The sequence below is a fragment of the Heptranchias perlo genome, chromosome 4 (genome assembly GCF_035084215.1).
Source record: "Heptranchias perlo isolate sHepPer1 chromosome 4, sHepPer1.hap1, whole genome shotgun sequence".
Lineage (NCBI taxonomy): Eukaryota > Metazoa > Chordata > Chondrichthyes > Hexanchiformes > Hexanchidae > Heptranchias > Heptranchias perlo.
In genome coordinates, this window is record NC_090328.1 from 130,399,328 (window position 1) to 130,419,186 (window position 19,859).

The following is a 19,859-nucleotide window of genomic DNA, read 5'->3' on the forward strand; positions in this document are numbered from 1 at the left end:
GGCACACACTGCCATGTGGAGGCAGTCGTGAAGTTTGAAAGATGTGCCTTCGTTGTGGTTTTAAAATGTTGGTCGACAGTAGACTTGTACTGAAACACTGTAATTAAAATCTACATTGAAAATTTGCATGTTCGTTATTACTCGATGACAAAATTTTTAATCTTGTTAGCTGAACAAAACCTATTCCATATATTTTTTTTAAAAGATGCAAGATTTGATCAGAATCTGACATTTTTTTTCAAATTACTTAATGGCTTGAGAGATTTACTGGGCTGTTATACATTATTTGCACACTTGTATATCTTAAGCAGTACAACATATCTTGCATGATTGCACTCGGGTATATTCGAAAGTTCCTCTGATTGCTATTGTATTACAGAGGGGACCTCTGTGCCTCAAGGAGCAACTTTTTTTTAGGGGCAGGCTTCTTTGGCAGCAGTGGAATGGTACTGCAAGCATTTTCATTCTTGTTAAACACTGTCTGTATTGGTAAATGATATTACAAGTGTTGGGGAGTCAGTCATTCTCAAACTGCTGAATTTTGCATTTGAAAAATTACTTTGAGGGGCAAATTTTATATGAAAGAACCATATGTGGATATATATATATACACAAACTACTATAGCAGGGGAATGGGACTAATTGGATCCCTCTTTCAAAGAGCAGGCACAGGCACGATGGACCGAATAGCCGCCTGCTGTGCTATACCTACTATGATATAGTGAATATTTTTTCTGAAGGTGAAGGAACATCTTTTTTAACTTCATCTTTACAGTATCGTCAGGTAGATTGTGACGGAACGGTTACAACCAGGAAAACCGCAATTACAGATTAATTGTTTGCGTGCCCAAAAATATGTTGTTCCATTTAGGTGATGTTGACGGGTCTCTTCAGAAGCTTAAGTCGCATGTGGGTTTTGAATGTATGTGAAATTGCTCAGTACTGCACAAGTAAACTTACCTTTTATCTTTTACAGTGGCCCACTAGATATGATAGGTGACTGCAAGATACATTTTTTGGATGAAATATACAAGATTGAAGGACCTGGAGCTGATCCCATAACACTAGCTGATGGACAGTTTAAAAGTATGACTCTATTCATATGCAGGGAGTTATGTGAAATGTTCAGCTACCCTATGGAACAGTGATTCAAGAAATTGTTTTGTTCCCATTTTCTTTCTTCCCCCCCCCTCCCCCTCCCCCTCTCCAGGGAAGAGTGGTCCTGAATGTAAATACTGCAAGGCAGATCCCGAGAAAGAATGCAGATTTTGCGCCTGTCGATTATGTGGTGGGAAGCAGGATCCAGACATGCAGCTGTTGTGTGATGAGTGTAATATGGCATATCACATATACTGCTTGAACCCACCCCTCAGCAAGATACCAGAAGATGAGGACTGGTAAATTAGTTGTGATTTATTTGTGGGGGGGGTGGTGGGGGGTGCAGAAAAGAAGAATCTTTGACTCGTCTGTCATTAGTGGTAACGATTTAATCTAGGTCTTAGTATGTACTCAGTGGCTTTAGTTAAATTCACAATTTACTAACTGTAAAAGCTATGTCTTGGCCAGTCATATGATATAGATGTCTCTACAAGTGCAGCTTTTCAGATATTTCTGTAATGAAAGAGCCACAAGTGAGTTATAGTAACAACCAGTACCACTAGCACATATGTAGTACCTCTTAATGCCACTGAGCAGTAATTGGGCATGTGACTAAAGAGAGAAGTTTTAAGGAGGCTTTACAAGGTGGGGTGAGATACAGCAAGTGGGGGCAGGGGTGTAGAAAGCAATTCCAGAATACAGGGGACACGAAGGCTGAAGGCTCAGCCACTGATGGAGCTAAGGGAGGAAGGTACTCCGTAGACTGAAGTTGGAAGAGGGCAGTGCATGAACTGTGGGATGTGGGGCTGGAGGAGGTTACAGAGGTAGGATAGCATGAGGCTATGCAGAAATTAATGAACGAGGATTTTGAAATGACTGCATTGGAGGATGGAGAGCCAGCAAACGTTGATTTGACTATTATTTACCTCACTGCCTGTTCCCTTATCTACCCATGTGTACGTCTGTGGTTCTTGTGATGCCGTCTGCCACTGGGACAATTTCAAATTTCCCGTCCCCCAATCGTCTCCTTTTAACTGTGGATGTACAGTCTCTCTACCCCTCCATCCATCATCAGGGTGGTCTCTGGGCCCTCTACTTCCCATCCACCACCAGCCTCCTCTTCCTGGCTGAAGTTATTCTTGCCTGTGTGTTTGCAGAATTTTCTGCTTTTCATTTCCAACCCCCTGCATCGCAACATTTTTTTCTTTTTCCAATTTCCAAATTTTCTTGCCTTTGTCCCTGTGTGGGCCTCTCCCTTGTCTTTTTCACTATCTTAGCTACTTGAACATTCATTTGTTCTGTTGATGTTTTTCCATTGTCTCAGCAAGATGATTTTTTTAAACCATCTAATAGTTATCTAATAGTTCTCTATTAAGCAGTTGTTTCTGTTAGTCTGTTATTACCCCCTGCTTTTTTTCCTGACCCTACTAAAATGGTTAATTATCTTTCAATTTTCAGTCTGTCAGGGTGTTATCTCTGAAACATTAACCTGTAATTTCTCTGATGCTGACTGACCTGTTGTGTATTTTCAGCATCTTCTGTTTTTGTTTCCCATTGTATGTATATATGCAGCATCTGGTAATAAAGCATTTAAAAGGGAAGGAAAGCCAGTCATTTCCTGTTGGTTTTTCTAACCTGGCCTCTTCTCGTGTACCTGACCCATGGATTTACATGCAGCTCCAGTTACTCTCTTAAACTGTGCCTATTTAGACTACTTCCTCACGTGGCCTTAACAGGACAGGCCAAGTTAAACCATCACAACTCAGACCCCAAATCATCTGTGAGCATTGCCGTGAGAAATCAGTTAGTTTTTTTTTTAATACTTTGCCTATTCGGTAATGCTCAGGCTTGTGGAAAGATGATCGGCAGCCTTCAGTTGCTTTCTAATAGGATTGTTAATTTGTGGGTTCCTAGTTCTGCTTGCAAAAAGTTAATCATGAATTTGCTCAAGTCTGAGGTTATCCTTAGTACGTCAGAGTTCATTGTAATGGAAACCCAGTGATCCGGTGCTGGTAGTCTGTCACAATGTGGAGTGCTAATCCCATGCGCTGCTGCTTGTGTTGAAGTCCCAATCCGAGCTAGCCCACCTGGAGAACTGTTGAGCAGAGTCAAGAAAAATCATAGGGCAAGTCAACCTTGCCCATTCTTACACAACTACTAGCAGCCAGTTCCAAGAGTGGCATTAGCACATGCTCGACAACGAGTTGCTTATCTGGCCCCTCTGTCGTTAAATTGTGTGTGGCCTGAAGAAATCTAAAACACTTGGAGAAAATAAGTTCAAATGGTATGAAGTCTTCGATTGAACTTGAATGCAATATGCTCTGTGAATTAGTTGTGGGGATTTTATGCACATTAAATGCCATTCATTGTATTTGACATTAGATGCTGTTCAAGCAATGGATTCTGTTGAGATTTTTGAGGCATTTAATGCTGGTTTCCTGTGTTTGTTTAGTTGCACTGTTGCTATTTTGCGTCATACTTACATGGTTGTTTTTCAATCATGGGTTTTGGGGAGTGATTTGTGAACTTGGGTCATTTCGATCGGTACCTATATTTGAATATTGCATATTTGCAGGTATTGCCCCTCCTGTAAAAATGATACGAGTGAGGTTGTGCGAGCAGGTGAAAAGCTGAAAGAGAGTAAGAAGAAGGCCAAGATGCCATCTGCCAGCACTGCAAGTCAGAGAGACTGGGGCAAGGTGAGCAGTGCTGTTTATCCATTTCAATTGCATGTATATACATTCATTAGAGTGCTGTTTGAAAACATCTATTGGATTATCAATATTCCTTTCTTCAATCTATCGTATGTCCATAGGGTATGGCCTGTGTTGGTCGCACAAAGGAATGCACAATAGTTCCTTCTAACCACTATGGTCCCATACCTGGCACTCCTGTTGGCACAATGTGGAAGTTCAGAGTTCAGGTATGTAGCATTCCTTTATTTCTTTCAGGTCTCAGTGTGAGGTATGTTGGTGACTTTAATTTAGCTATGGGATCCACGAATCAATAAACACATTTTTATGAATAAAGTTCATAAGGAAGTGCAACTTGGGCCTTTTTAAGACACAGTATTACATGGGTATTGAGTTTGAGTTCATATTAAGTTGCAATATGTGCAAGTGTTGAACCGTTAATCGTGGTAATCCTGCAGATCTGTCAGAATGCCTTTTGCCAGATTTTATTTTACTTTAAAATTTAGGACAAATTCCTCTGCTCTTCCCCCTCCTTTCTTCTCCCCAACTCTCTTTCCCCCCCCCGCCCCTTCAAAAAATCAAAATCAAGGCTGCTTGTTTCTGTGTATTTGCTGTTAGCTAGGTGGATCGTCAGACCAGTTGCAAACTGAAGGGTGATTTTTGACATGAATGTTGCATTGCATTCTGCATGCTAGGTGACATTTTTTACAGGACGGTTGTCCAACACTGAAACCCTAGAAATTGTAGTTTCCGAGGAGTAGTGGTCTCATTTCCTTCCCCAAAAGCTGATCTTTGTGGGCAATTCCATAAAGGATTTATCTAAACATAAGCACTTCCCAGCATTCTTTCCTCAGATGCGTCAATACATTTTATTTCTTGCAGTGTATAGAGAATTTTAAAGCAGCATTTCCTTGTTAGCGATTATTAATATTAGAAAGTTCCAGATCCTGTCAGAAAATTCTATGTTAAACCAGAAAGGTGGTGATTTGCTAATAATCATAGGGACAGAATTAATGCTGAAGCCGAAAGGAAGAGTCAGTGCTTAGGATGGTTGCTGGGGGGAGCACTATCACGACTGGGATTTTTCAACATCTGCAAGACTTGGATAAAATGTCTGTTTTGTGCTTCAGTGTATGAATGTCAAATTTAAAATGCACGGAGCACTCATTTAAAAAAAAAATATATATTAGCTTTAAATACATAAATGTCTATAGTTTTCTTGTAGTTGTGGTATTCGTCCTACAACTGGGCATTTAGAAACATCCCCCAATTGCTCTCCAGCTGTGTAGTCATTATGAGGCAATAACAGAGTCTGAGATCTCATACAGCGGTAGTTTGGTGGGATATGAACAATATCTCGCCACTGAAACATTGCAAGTTGTATGATTGTGAAAGCAGCAGTCATATTGTTTACTTTGAATGGATGGTTTCATTATTATGTAGTACAGGGGAATCCCATGTATTATAGCCGGTTATACCGAATACTACCTATAAGGAACAGTTTAAAACATCCAGATGTGAATACCATGCACCTCTGATACTTGTTACTTACAACAAATGGTTTATATTCACATAAGTGCTGTCAGGTGATTTGGGACTTTTAAATCTAAATGCTGCCATCAGCTCACACTACTATTTTGTAATATTGCATATTTGAACCTAATGTGGACTGTGACCCTTTCCAGCTGCCTTAAACTAGCTCCAGCTGATCAGAATTCTTCACAAAATCCCAATCTGAAAACCTCCAGTCCAGACCCTGATCAGATTGATAACTGATCCAGCCAAGCTGCCCGCACCCTCTAGTTCTGATTGTGGCCATCACGTAGGTGGAAACTTTCCTTACACTGGTCTGCTGGAATTGGATAAGTCCTGATTTCTAGTGATGCCACTCTGCTGGAAGTGGCAATCCTCCTGCTAGTGGTGGATTCCAAGCTGTGTTAGTTTGGGACCGAATCATGCTGAACAGCCGAAAGGAGAAGTCAGTGCATTGCTTAATCCAACATTTATAACAGTGAAAGCAGGAGGATTTTCATCGTCCAGCAGTCTTGGAAGTGGCTGGGTTGCTGCGGAGTGTTCGAGGGGAAGGAAAATCGGGCGGGGTGTTTAATGAGCAGCTGATCCAATATCTCTCATTTTACACCATCGCCAAAAGTTAAAATTCTTCCCTTGGTTAGGCAAATGCTTGTATGGGTTTGTGGGTGTAAGGAAAAGTTTCCCTATAGATGCCTAGTCCTAGGGGTTATCAGACACTATTACCCACTTCTTCACACGTACCCCTCAAGGATTCTGTGGGGGAATCAGATTGGACAAAGAATTGACTTGAAGGTTTCCATTCTTACATTCAAATCCCTGCAAAACATCTGATTTCTTCCAGCCTATGCCCCTGCCTGCACCCTCTGTTCCTCCAACATTGGTTCACTTCTTGTTCCCCGGCTGCATCTGCTCTGCCTCTTTGATCCACCGTCCCTCGCCCGCTGGAGTTCCTTTCTCAGAATCTCCACTTGCACCTCTGGCACCGAAAATCTCCTTAAGGCCCTCCTTTTAAACTATGCTTTATTTCCGTCCTTTCCCTCTTCTTCCCCCGTGCCACCCTACACTCAGTGTCCACTCTGAATCCACCATCCTCTAAAGTACCTTAAGATGTCACTCTACGTAACATTATAGAAATGGAAGTTGTCTTAGATCTCAGGATCCTAAACAGACGTCCCAAACGGGAGAAATTCAAGATGGCTACACTTCTACAGATTAGCCAAGGAGCGTGCCCAGGGGGATGCTTAAATTAGAATCATAGAAGTTTACAACATGGAAACAGGCCCTTCGGCCCAACATGTCCATGTCGCCCAGTTTATACCACTAAGCTAGTCCCAATTGCCTGCACTTGGCCCATATCCCTCCATACCCATCTTACCCATGTAACTGTCCAAATGCTTTTTAAAAGACAAAATTGTACCCGCCTCTACTACTGCCTCTGGCAGCTCGTTCCAGACACTCACCACCCTTTGAGTGAAAAAATTGCCCCCTCTGGACCCTTTTGTATCTCTCCCCTCTCAACTTAAATCTATGCCCCCTCGTTATAGACTCCCCTACCTTTGGGAAAATATTTTGACTATCGACCTTATCTATGCCCCTCATTATTTTATAGACTTCTATAAGATCACCCCTAAACCTCCTAAATTGTTAGCCTTTAAAGGATTCTCTACATCCTACTACCATATAGAAACGCAACCTCAACTTTTGGTTTAATTTGAAGAGGCAAAGTTATACATACAAGGTACACAATTGCAATTCTTCCTAGTCACCTGCTGGTATGCTAGTTTCTGGGTTATGAGGTTACTCTCTTGACTCAGTGTTTAGCCAGGATATACGGCATAGCAGCAGATGTTTTTGGCTGTCAGTTCACCCTCACGATTGGAAAATATTGTGGAGGTCTTTAGGAATTGGGCATGTTTGTCTCCCTGCACAACCATCAGCTCCAGGGTTTCTGCTCAAGAGCAGAGACTGTCAGGTTGGAGGACAGGCAATCTTTCTTTTTCCTGGACGCAATTATTTCCAAATGCAATTTTCCCCCTTTCTCTTCAATCCAATGTTCAAAAGATACAAGCAGACAAGATAAAAGCTAAATCCTTATTGGACCTGCAAGCCATGGCTCGTGAGCATTATGGAATTGAGCAAACACAGGATCCTACTACCTCGCAGGAGAAACCTCCTCTCTGTAATGGGAAGGCCAAATATTCCATGTGAAAATGGAGATGTTCTGGTTGATGGGTTGGTTATTGTAAGAGGTTGGCTGTTAGATCAGCTTTTACCCTCCCAGTGGTTGATACCTTCTTTAGTTCCTTACAAGAAATCCATTAATAGAGTGTATATCACCAAATGGAAAAGATTTGTTGAATGATGTTCTACTGAGTTGGTTAGTCCAGTCACACATGTTCTGCACATTCTGGAGTATCTCCAGCATCTGCTCCACATTTGTTTAAAACATGGTTCTCTTGAGTTTCTGTTGTTTAGTCTTTAATGACCCATTTGGGTTTGGATTGTCAGGAGAGTGCCTGTTGATGCCCCGTTTTAAACAAGCTGTTTGAAAATTGTGCCCAATTAGGCCCTCGTGACTTCTGGTTGGCAGCTTTATTTTGTTCATTAGGTAATGCAACCACCATTTAAATGTGTGTTTGTTTCTTATGTAGAGTACAGCACAATTGCAAGTGTTAGTTTCAGTTCACAGCAAACCCTTACTGTAGATCATCTGTGTTTAAATTGGCGTTCTGACAAAAGGGTCCTTAGGACACACCGAGTTTTTAAATCTAAGATCAATTCCCAGTTTCATTGGGTCAAAGCATTATCTCATTGCTTTCTCCATTCCCACAAAGTTAGAACTGGAATGTCAGTTCCACTATATACGTGTTAGCACAACCGTAAGTTATTGTATCTCACCCAGATAATTTAGGCATTTTCAATAGTTAATATTTCCGTAAGACCATAAGAGATAGGAGTAGGAGTAGGTCATTCGGCCCCTCAAGCCTGCTCCATTTGGGTTTGGATTGTCAGGAGATTGCCTGTTGATGCCCCGTTTTAAACAAGCTGTTTGAAAATTGTGCCCAATTAGGCCCTCGTGACTTCTGGTTGGCAGCTTTATTTTGTTCATTAGGTAATGCAACCACCATTTAAATGTGTGTTTGTTTCTTATGTAGAGTACAGCACTATTGCAAGTGTTAGTTTCAGTTCACAGCAAGCCCTTACTGTAGATCAATTCAATGAGATCATGGCTGATCTGATTTTTACCTCAACTCCACTTTCCCGCCCTTTCCCCATATCCTTTAGCTCCCTTGCTGATCCAAAATTTGTCTAACTCAGCCATGAATGTATTCAATGACTCAGCCTCCACAGCTTTTTGGGGTAAAGAATTCCAAAGATTCACGACCCTCTGGGAGAAGAAATTCCTCCTCATTTCCATCTTAAACGGGCGACCCCTTATTCTGAGACTATGCCCCCTAGTTTTAGATTCCCCCATGAGGGATAACATCCTCTCAGCATCTACCCTATCGAGTCCCCTCAGAATCTTGTATGTTTCAATAAGATCTCCTCTCGTTCTTCTAAACTCCAATGAGTATAGACCCAACCTGTTCAATCTTTCCTCATAAGACAACCCTTCCATACCTGGAATCAACCTAGTGAACCTTCTCTGAACTGCCTCCAATGCAAGTATGTCCTTCCTTAAATAAGGGCACCAGTACTCCAGGTGTGGTCTCACCAGCACCCTGTACAGCTGTAGCATGACTTCCCTGCTTTTATACTTCATCCCCCTAGAAATAAAGGCCAATATTCCGTTTTCCTTCCGGATTACCTGCTGCACCTGTATGTTGACTTTTTGTGTTTCATGTAAGAGGACACCCAGATCCCTCTGTACTGCAGCATTTTGTAGTATTTCTCCATTCAAATAATATTTTGCTTTTTTATTTTTCCTCCCAAAGTGCATGACTTCACATTTTCCCACATTATATTCCATCTGCCAAATTTTTGCCCATTCGCTTAACCTGTCAATATCCCTTTGCAGATACTTTGTGTCCTCATCGCAACTTGCTTTTCCACCTATCTTTGTATCATCAGCAGATTTGGCCACAAGACACTCTGTTCCTTCATCCAAGTCATTGATATATATTGTAAATAGTTGAGGTCCCATCACTGAGCCCTGCGGCACCCCACTAGTTACAGATTGCCATTTTGAAAATGACCCTTTTATCCCGTCTCTTTGTTTTCTGTTAGTTAGCCAATCCTCTATCCATGCCAGTATATTACCCCCAACAACATTAGCTCTTATCTTGTGCAGTAATCTTTTATGTGGCACCTTATCGAATGCCTTTTGGAAATCCAAATATACTGCATCCATTGGTTCCCCTTTATCCACCCTGACCGTTACTTCCTTAAGGAACTCTAATAAATTTGTCAGACATGATTTCCCCTTCATAAAACCATGTTGACCCTCCTTGATTGTATTATGAGTCTCCAAATTTGCTGCTACTACTTCCTTAATAATGGATTCTAGCATTTTCCCAATGACAGATGTTAGGCTAACTGGCCTATAGTTACCTGCTTTCTGTCTCACTCCCTTCTTGAATAGGGGTGTTACGTTTGCGGTTTTCCAATCTGCTGGGACCTTTCCAGAATCTAGTGAATTCTGGAAGATTACAACCAATGCATCCACTATCTCTGTAGCCACTTCATTTAAGACCCTCAGATGCAAGCCATCAGGTCCAGGGGACCTGTCAGCCTTTCGACCAATTAATTTACCTTGTACTTTTTCTCTAGTGATAGTGATGTTTTTAGTTCCTCCCTCCCCTTTGTCCCTTGATTTTCTACTATTATTGGTATATTATTAGTGTCTTCTACTGTGAAGACAGATACAAAATATCTGTTCAATTTCTCTGCCATTTCCTTGTTTTCCATTATTATTTCCCCAGTCTCATCCTCTAAGGGACCAATGTTTACTTTAGCTACCCTCTTCCTTTTTATATACTTGTAGAAACTTTTACTGTCAGTTTTTATATTTCTTGTTAGTTTACTCTCAATTTATTTTCTCCCTCTTTATTATTCTTTTAGTCATCCTTTGCTGGTTTTTAAAGTTTTCCCAATCTTCGGGCTTACCAGTAATCTTTGCCATGTTGTAAGCTTTTTCTTTTAACCTGATACCATCCTTTACTTCCTTAGTTAGTCATGGTTGGTTCACCCTTTTTGTAGAGTCTTTCCTTCTCACAGGGATATATTTTTGTTGCGAGTCATAAAATATCTTTTTAAATGTTTGCCACTGCTTATCCACCATCATACCATCTAATCTGTTTACCCAGTCCACTTTAGACAATTCCACCCTCATTCCTTTATAATTGCCCTTATTTAAGTTTAATACAGTAGTTTCAGACCCAAGATCCTCGCTCTCAAACTGGATGTGAAATTCTATCACATTATGATCACTGCTTCCCAAGGGATCCTGTACTTTGAGATCATTAATTAATCCTGTTTCATTACCCATTACCAGATCCAAAATGGCCTGTTCCCTGGTTGGTTCCCTGATGTATTGGTCTAAGAAACAGTCCCTAATACTCTCTATGAACTCCTCCTCAGGGCTATTTTTGCCAATTTGATTTGTCCAATCTGTGTGAAAGTTAAAATCGCCCATGATTATTGCATTACTTTTTTTACAAGCCCCCCTTATTTCCTGATTGATATTTTGCCCTACAGTGTAGCTACTGTTAGGGGGCCCATATACTACTCCCACCAGTGATTTCTTTCCCTTTCTATTTCTTACCTCCACCCAAATTAATTCGACATCTTGGTCATCTGAGCCAACATCATTTCTCACTATTATACCAATTTCATCCTTTATTAACAGAGCTACCCCACCACCTTTACCTTTTATCCTATCCTTCCGAAATGTTAAATAACCCTGAATATTTACCTCCCAACCTTGGTCACCTTGCAACCACGTCTCTGAAATGGCCACGAGATCAGACCCATTTGTTTCTATTTGTGCCGTCAATTCATCTATCTTATTACGAATGCTACGCGCATTCAGATGAAGAACCTTTAATTTTTCCTTTTTCCATTCTTTCCTACCTCAGCCCCATTTGCTGGTGCACTCTTATGTTTGTATGCTCTGTCCCTTCCTGACACACTCTGTTAATCCTTTCTCCCATCACTTTCCTGTACTACTTCCTTGTCTTTTCTCTTCATCAATCTAAACTTTGCCCCACCTGAGCCCTCCCCCCACCCCCTCTAGTTTAAAGCCTTCTCTACCGCCCTAGTTATTCGGTTTGCCAGAACACTGGTCCCAGCATGGTTCAGGTGAAGCCCGTCCCAACGGAACTGCTCCCTCTTTCCCCATTACTGGTGCCAGTGCCCCATGAATCGAAACCCACTTCTCCCACACCAATCTTTGAGCCACGCATTCATCTCCCTGATCTGATTTACCCTGTGCCAATTTGCTCTTGGCTCAGGTAATAATCCAGAGATGATCACCTTTGTGGTTCTGCCTTTTAATTTAGTCCCTCGCTGCTCAAACTCCCTCAACAGAACCTCTTTCTTAGTCCTACCTATGTCATTGGTACCTACGTGGACCATGACAACTGGATCCTCCCCCTCCCACTCCAAGTTGCTCTCCAGCCCTGAGGAGATGTCCTTAACTCTGGCACCGGGTAGGCAACACAGCCTTCGGGACTCTAGCTCTTGGCTGCAGAGAACAGTGTCTATCCCTCTAACTATACTATCGCCTACTACAACCACATTCCTTTTTACTCCCCCCCACTTGAAACATGGAAACATAGAAAATAGGAGCAAGAGTAGGCCATTCGGCCCTTCGGGCCTGCTCCGCCATTCAAAATGATCATGGCTGATCGTCTAACTCAGTACCCTGTTCCCGCTTTTTCCTCATATCCCTTGATCCCTTTAGCATTAAGAAATATATCTATCTCCTTCTGGAATACATTTAATGACTTGGCCTCCATTGCCTTCTGTCGTAGAGAATTCCACAGGTTCACCACCCTCTGGGTGAAGAAATTTCTCCTCATCTCTGTTCTAAATGGCATACCCTGTATCCTGAGACTGTGACCCCTGGTTCTGGACTCCCCAGCCATCGGGAACATCCTCCCTGCATCTAGTCTGTCTAGTCCTGTTAGAATTTTACATGTTTCGATGAGATCACCTCTCATTCTTCTAAACTCTAGTTAATATAGGCCTAGTCGACCCAATTTCTCCTCATACGTCAGTCCTGCCATCCCAGGAATCAGTCTGGTAAACCTTCGTTGCACTCTCTCCATGGCAAGGACATCCTTCCTCAGATAAGGAGACCAAAACTTCACACAATACTCCAGATGTGGTCTCACCAAGGCCCTGTACAACTGCAGTAAGACATCCCTGCTCCTGTACTTGAATCCTCTTGCAATGAAGGCCAACATACCATTTGCCTTCCTAACTGCTTGCTGCACCTGAATGCTTGCTTTCAGCGACTGGTGTACAAGGACACCCAGGTCTCGTTGCACCTCCCCTTTTCCCAATCTATCACCATTCAGATAATAATCTGACTTTCTTAACCTCACATTTATCCACGTTATACTGCATCTGCCATGTTCTTGCCCACTCACCCAACTTGTCTAAATCACATTGGAGCCTCTTTGCATCCTCCTCACAGCTCCGTTCCCTCATCCAAATCATTGAATGGCCCCCTGAACCACGGTGCTGTGGCCAGTTTGCTCATCGTCCCTGCACTCGTCCACAAGGGCTGCAAGAACCTCGTATCTATTGGACAAGTGCAGAGGCTGAGGCTCCTGCAATGCTATCTCCTGGATCCCCGCACCTGCCTCACTCGCAGTCACACCCTCCTGTCGATGACCACTTGCCAGTTCTATAGTATTTAGCCTAAGGGGCGTGACTGCCTCCTGGATCAAAGTGTCCAGGTAACTTTCTCCCTCCCTGATGCCTCGCAATGTCTGCAGTTCGGACCCAGCTCCTCAACTCGGAGCTGAAATTCCTCGATCTGCAGACACTTACTGCAGGTGTAGTCACCCTGGACAAAACTGTCCAGTAGCTCCCACATATTGCAGCTGCAACACATCTCCTGCCCTGTCCGAACTATTATTTATTTAATTGATTATTACAATGCCAATCAAATTATTTTTAGGTTGAACCAAGTACTGGCCTTGTTTAATTTATTAAATTAAGTTTAGTTTTTTTTTTAAATTTAGTTTTATGCTATAAGTTACTTAGCCCACAGTCCTAAGAAAGAGGAAAACAGAGGAGATACTCACCACCAAACACCTACCTGCCTTACCTGTGACGTCACACTGCAGTTTGGTTTTGTTGTTGCTGTGACCCGCTCTCGGTACGCTCCTCTCTGCTGTCTAAACAAATGCACCTCACCCCTTACTGCACTGAATCCCCTCAATCACCAAATTCTCAATTACAGACTCTGTCGAGACCAGGCTCCGTCGATAGCTGCTACTCCGTGCGTTAGCAAAATCCTTCCGAATTTATGCTAGCTAGAATGCCAATCACCTGAGTCAGCCCCAGCTGACAGTAGATTACCAGTTCTAACCAGTCACCTAATTAACTAGGTGACCAACTGCCACTTCAGGCTGCTTCCCACGACAAACTGATGATTACGTGGCAGATAGCCAACGGATGATTGAGTGCATTCTACACTGCTACCGTCTTAACGAGAAGTGTAGGAAGCAGGTTAGGGCTTATTCTACCTGTTTCTCAGATGCTTCTAGACACCTCTTAATCAGGTTCCGGTGATATCGTATGTAAGGGTGCCACATTCAGCACACATACACTCACTAAACATTACTGTTTAGATTTAGCTGCAATACAGATCAGCTCTGACAACTGGTATTCTGACTCCTACTCAGCGTCCTTCACTCCTCCTCCTCCCTATTCCCACCTCTCTTACTCTGATATCTTCTATAGCTTGTGGAGGATGTGGATTGAAGCAAAAAGTGTGATTACTTGTCTGATAGTATCCTCATTATTTAAATGATACACATCCTCCACAGTCCCAGCCATCTGTCCTTGCAGGGCTATAGTTTTGGAGGAGAAAGGGTTCGTTTAAGATGGCTAGTTTAAGTTTGTGTTGCATCACCGGCATCTCCACATCATAGTTTAAGTTTAGCTTTGGATTACAACGAACAGGCATAATGCCACAGGTCTGAGGGCTATTTAGAATGGCCCAGAATTTGCTGTGGCCAGTCAACGAACGATGTCCACCGTTAGTTGCCCGTGCCCGTTTAATCCCCGTGATACTTTGTACCGCAAGTTGCTGGAAGTGGGAGATCGAAACGAGACGGTGCTTTCTGGGGCACCTGGGATCTGAGTGAACAGGGCAAGCAACCGTGTATCCCCTTAACCAATCAGATTGAAGAATTGAGAAATAAACAGGAAGGAAGTGTAAATTAGAGTGGGTGAATCCAATGTCAAATCAGGCACAGAAAGAGAAAGAAAAGGCGGGAAAGAAAGATTGGATTAAGAGAGAGAGGAAAAAAAGAGACAAAGAAAACTTTTTTAAAAATTAATTTTAATTTTAAAAAAAATCTCCGACAATAATTAAAACCTGAAGGAATGAGAGTCCGCACTTGTAATAGCTCATTTTCAGTGCCAGAGAGGTTGACTGGCAGTAATTAACACTTATCATGTCGTTAAAAGGGAACTTAGACTGAAATGACTTGATTTAACTTAACTTTCTATGGCGAGTTTAGTTCGTATTTACCGCGCAGATATAGCAACTTCATGCCATTCAATGCATTTCAATGGTGAGCCAGACAACGAGATCCCATTTTCGCAAAGCTAGCAGCGGAGCAGTGCATCTGGGACAGCAACTTTTGGATTTCCATGTTTAACCGCGCATCTGCCCCTGGCCTGAAGTTGCTGTGCAATTTGCCCATAAATAACGACGAGCGCCATTAGCCTCACCGTTAGTTTGACAGCAAATTCTGTGCCGTGGTTGGAGTGGGAAACTATATTGTCATCGCTTATCTACAGTGTCGACACATTTTCACACATGTGCTTATCGTGTGGTTTCCCCAGAACCTATCCATCTAGGCTATGCTCCTGGGATATATTGAGGAAGCATATCTTTTAAAGAATGAAGGGGATTCTATCATGTAGGTAATCTACTTTTTGTTTCAAATTACCTCAAAATTATCTTGAGAATACACTTCAGATGTATTCATTTGACCGAGGTGTTTGCATCTGCCACTGCTGGCATCTTGAAGAAATACAGGAGCGCTAACCAATGGCAAAAATTAATTTCCCCTATAATCTGTTCAGTATTTCACTATTTTTGTGAGTATAAATATGCATGTGGGCTGATTCAAGAACACACAGCCAACTTGTGAGCTATTAGTTTTTGTTTTAAATCGAATTTCACTCATAATCTGTGAGGCCTTTTATTTTTAAGATCGTATGACGGATTTGGAAGATCTTAGTTTCTGTTAATGACAAGCGGATAGTTCAAGATAATTACTGATCATCTATCTATGGATAACTCGATTGTCACTTTCTTTACTGTTTTAAATCTGAATGCTTTATTGCTGCAAGGTGAGTGAAGCAGGTGTCCACAGGCCACACGTTGGAGGGATTCACGGACGAAGTAACGATGGAGCCTACTCCCTGGTGCTAGCTGGCGGCTTTGAGGATGAAGTGGTATGTAGTTTAAAACAGCAAACTCTACGCAATATTAACGAATCCATTTAGCTTTTGTTAAACAATCCGTGAAACACCTGAGCAGATTAGTAAGATGAGTTTTCTCTCTCTCTCTCTCTCTCTCTCTCTTGTGTGTATGGGCACGCACACATCCAGCATCTGATAGACTTGTATAACTCGGTATGGTCACATTGTACAGTAGTACCCAAATACACATTTATTTTATCCCTGAGCCCAAATGAAGCTGCTTTTCCTTCCCTGTCTTACCTCCCCCACCTCCACCACTGAAGATGCACAAGCCAGGTGCCTTGCCCAGTAGCCGTGCTTCATGTGTAAGGTCAGTGTGGGAGGATTGCTCAACTCAGAGGGCATCCACAGCTGATCATGATCCCATCCTTATCAGACTGACGCACATGCTCACTTTCCCTGGCTGATTTTATTTTCCTCCCCTCCTTAGTGTAGGAATGCTGAGCAAATTATCGTGCCCCTTCACCTGGCTAAGTTCGCATAGACTGGGGAATGAACCCAGAACTTTCTTGGTCTTTATGGCTTATCCACAATGTTGTAGTTTTGCCAACTGAATCATTGGAGAAGGTCCATGAAGGTATTGCACCAAAATAAATATCCAATTGGTATAACAGGGATGATTAGTCCCTGCCGTTATTTTGTGCTGCAGTATATGCATTAGTACGCCAATGCAAGACTCCAGTTTTCCGAACAGAAAAGTAAAAATATACTGATGTACTTCCTTTCTGAACCTACTCCTTGAGGCAGTGCATTAGTACTTCATCAAGGGAAGGGTTTGTCAGAAGTAGGGAATGAAACATTTTAAAATTATACAATGGGGGAAATTAATTATACATTATCCTTGGCTAGACTAATCGGGAGTACATGTTTGGAAATTGTAGCTCTTAAAGTCATAATTAGTCATTGTGAAAACAGAATGGAATTATCACAAACAAAAGCATAACATGCATCACTTCCTAAAAAGTAATTGCTCGTCAGTTTATGTGATAAAATGGCTCTTACACAATTGATAATTCTGTACCACAGGAAGGATGAACAAGAGTGACAACTCCATACATTCCAGTTTGGAATGGCTTATCCAATTGGGGCTCATTCTTTTTGTTCTGCACCTTCCAGTGTTATTTTTTCCCCCTTAATTATGATAATTCTGATATAATTTGAGAGGATGGGGTACAAGCTTGGAAAGGCTTTAGATCCTGACAGTGTTATTGAAGTGAATTAATGTCAGTTCATACTGTGGTCGACCCAGATCATACCCATCCTACAATGCTGTACAATAATTGCTACATAAGCAGCAATTTCATAAACCTTCTCATGTTGACTTAAACTAGCATCGAGCAGGGCTTTTGTAGTTGATACACGTTTACCTTCTTAATAGGACAGAGGTAATGAATTCACATACACTGGGAGTGGTGGCCGAGATCTTTCTGGAAACAAGCGAATTGGAGAACAGTCATATGATCAGACTCTCACCAACATGAACAGGTAAGTTCATGTAACCTTCAGTGATTTCTGTGCTGGCATTTATCCCTCCCTTTTACTGATTTGTGTTTCAGAACTACTTGTTACAGAACATGTATTTAACAGAAGTACTGCCAAAAGACTGAAATAGATAATATTAACATTTCTGAAGAGGAATTTCAAAGAACTTTCATTTTTATATAGTCCATTTCACTTCCTCAAGATGTCCCACATTGCTTCACAATCAATGAATTACTTTTGAAGTATAGTCACTGTTGTTACGTAGGCAACCACAGCACCAATATGCACACAGCAAGTTTCCACAAATAACAGACAGGTAAATATCCAGTTAATCTGTTGTTATTGGTTGGCCAGAACACCAGGAGAACTGCCCTGCTCTTCTTCCATGGGATCTTTTACATCACCTGAACAGGTGTTTAACGTCTCATCCAAAAATGGGATTTGAAGGAAGAGTATTACCCCGTAGCCAAGCTGACACTTCGGATTTTAGATATTAACTTTACTCCTATAGTAGAAAACAATTGAATTCCATTGTAAAAGAAGAAAAAATGAAGCACAATTAAGAGTCAAGTATTTCCAAGTCCGAACATACTTGCGAAAGATTATGCTGTACAGGTTCATCGACATTCTTGAGAATGTAACACGATCTGTGTGTAATATAATAAATATTGTGCATCTTCATTTGCAGAAGCATTTTCGTACAGCAACTAGCAAGAGACTTGCGGCTAAAATGAGTTAGAGAAGAATATTGGGCTATAATTTGATGTGGCAGGGACCTAACATCATCTGCCGTTAGTTAGACTTGCCCTTGCACATTTAGGTTTTTAAATTTTTTGCGTGACAAGTTGCTGGAAGTGCGAGCTGATAACGTCGCAGCGAGGGCAACAGGGCATCTGGGACCTGAGTGAACAGGGCAAGCAACTGGGTATCTCCTTAACCAATCAGATTAAAGGATCAAGATATAAACAGCGCAAGGACCGAGAAAGAAGTGTAAATTAAAGTGGGTGATTTCAATGTCAAATCAGGTACAGAAAGAGAAATAAAGAGAGGGCCGGAAAGATTGGATTAAGAGAGAGATAAAAAAGTGACAAAAAGTTTTTTAAAAAAATGTTTAATTTAAAATTTGACATTTTTTAAAATCTCCAACAATAATTAAGACCTGAAGGAATGGGACGCCACACTTGTAATAGTTAATTTTCAGTGCCAGAGAGGTTGATTGGCAGTACACTAAGCACGTTGTTAAAAGAAGTGGAATGGACAAGACTTCACTTTCTGTGGCGAGTTTAGTTTGTATCTACTGCACAAATACAGGAACTTCACGCCATTCGATGCATTTCAGTGGTGAGGCGGACAGTGAGATGCCGTTTTCGCAAAGCTAATGGTGGAGCGGCACAACTGGAACAGCAACTTTTGGATATGAGTTTAACCGCGCATCTGCCCCTCGCCTGAAGTTGCTGTACCATTTGCGCATAAATAACGGCGAGCGCCATTAGCCTTACTGTTGTTTTGACAGCAATATCTGGGCCATTGTAAATTGATAGATTGCCTAAATAATAAAACATGCAGGACATCAATTAATAGTTCTAATTGGTGATTGTGAAGTACTCAGAGCAGTGATGGGTGTTCAACTATTTACAATATTTGTAAATTATCTGGATGAACGTACAGTCTAATTCTCAATTTAAAGTTACTTAATTCAAATTAAGTGATAATTCAATTTTTTGGAGCACTAAATTCCCATTTGGCAGTTACTTATGTTGCTTAATTCGAATTATTGAATAATTTTTTAAAATCAACTTTGAATTATCAGGACTAGACTGTATTTAATATCTTCAAGTAGAAATATTTCTATAATATGCTGGGGCAGCCGTTTCTGTGGCATTAACCTCTGTTACATTAGTGGTGAAACAAATATAACTGAGAATATAGTTACTTTAAAGTTAAAATTGTACCTTTCATTTCTGGCTACTAGATCTTCCCTGCGGGTTGGGTAAGGTTTGTGGAGGCTATTGCTCAGGAATTCGTCACTCAGCATTTCGTGCCATTTTAAAAAAAACTTGGCAGTATGCATCAATACCTGTAGGTATTTACATATATGCACCATTGGCACTGTTTTATATACACACACACACACACACACACACACACACACAAAAGCTGGTTCTTTGCTCCTCTCATGGTGATATTCTGTAACATAAAGGGGTATAAGTTTGGAGATAAGAAATTGTGTGACGAAAATAGGATGTTCAGAGGAAAGGGATAATATTCAGAGAGATTTACACAGACTAAGGAACTGCTACCCAGTGAATTGAAATGGGATTCCCTTAGACTGCTGGGCCTAGAGTTCCCGCATGTTTGCGTTAGTTATAACAGCAC

At 41.5% G+C, this 19,859-nt stretch overlaps 1 protein-coding gene across 1 annotated transcript in view; it reads left to right on the plus strand.

The window, feature by feature from the left end:
* The window catches only part of LOC137321283 (E3 ubiquitin-protein ligase UHRF1-like), a 140,571-nt gene that overhangs the window by 111,224 nt on the left and 9,488 nt on the right, over nt 1-19,859 (plus strand). The window contains exons 5-10 of the mRNA XM_067983637.1: nt 977-1,086; nt 1,211-1,397; nt 3,674-3,797; nt 3,914-4,021; nt 15,870-15,974; nt 17,380-17,486. Coding sequence (XP_067839738.1) covers nt 977-1,086; nt 1,211-1,397; nt 3,674-3,797; nt 3,914-4,021; nt 15,870-15,974; nt 17,380-17,486 — 741 coding nt within the window. The remainder of the gene's footprint in view (nt 1-976; nt 1,087-1,210; nt 1,398-3,673; nt 3,798-3,913; nt 4,022-15,869; nt 15,975-17,379; nt 17,487-19,859) is intronic.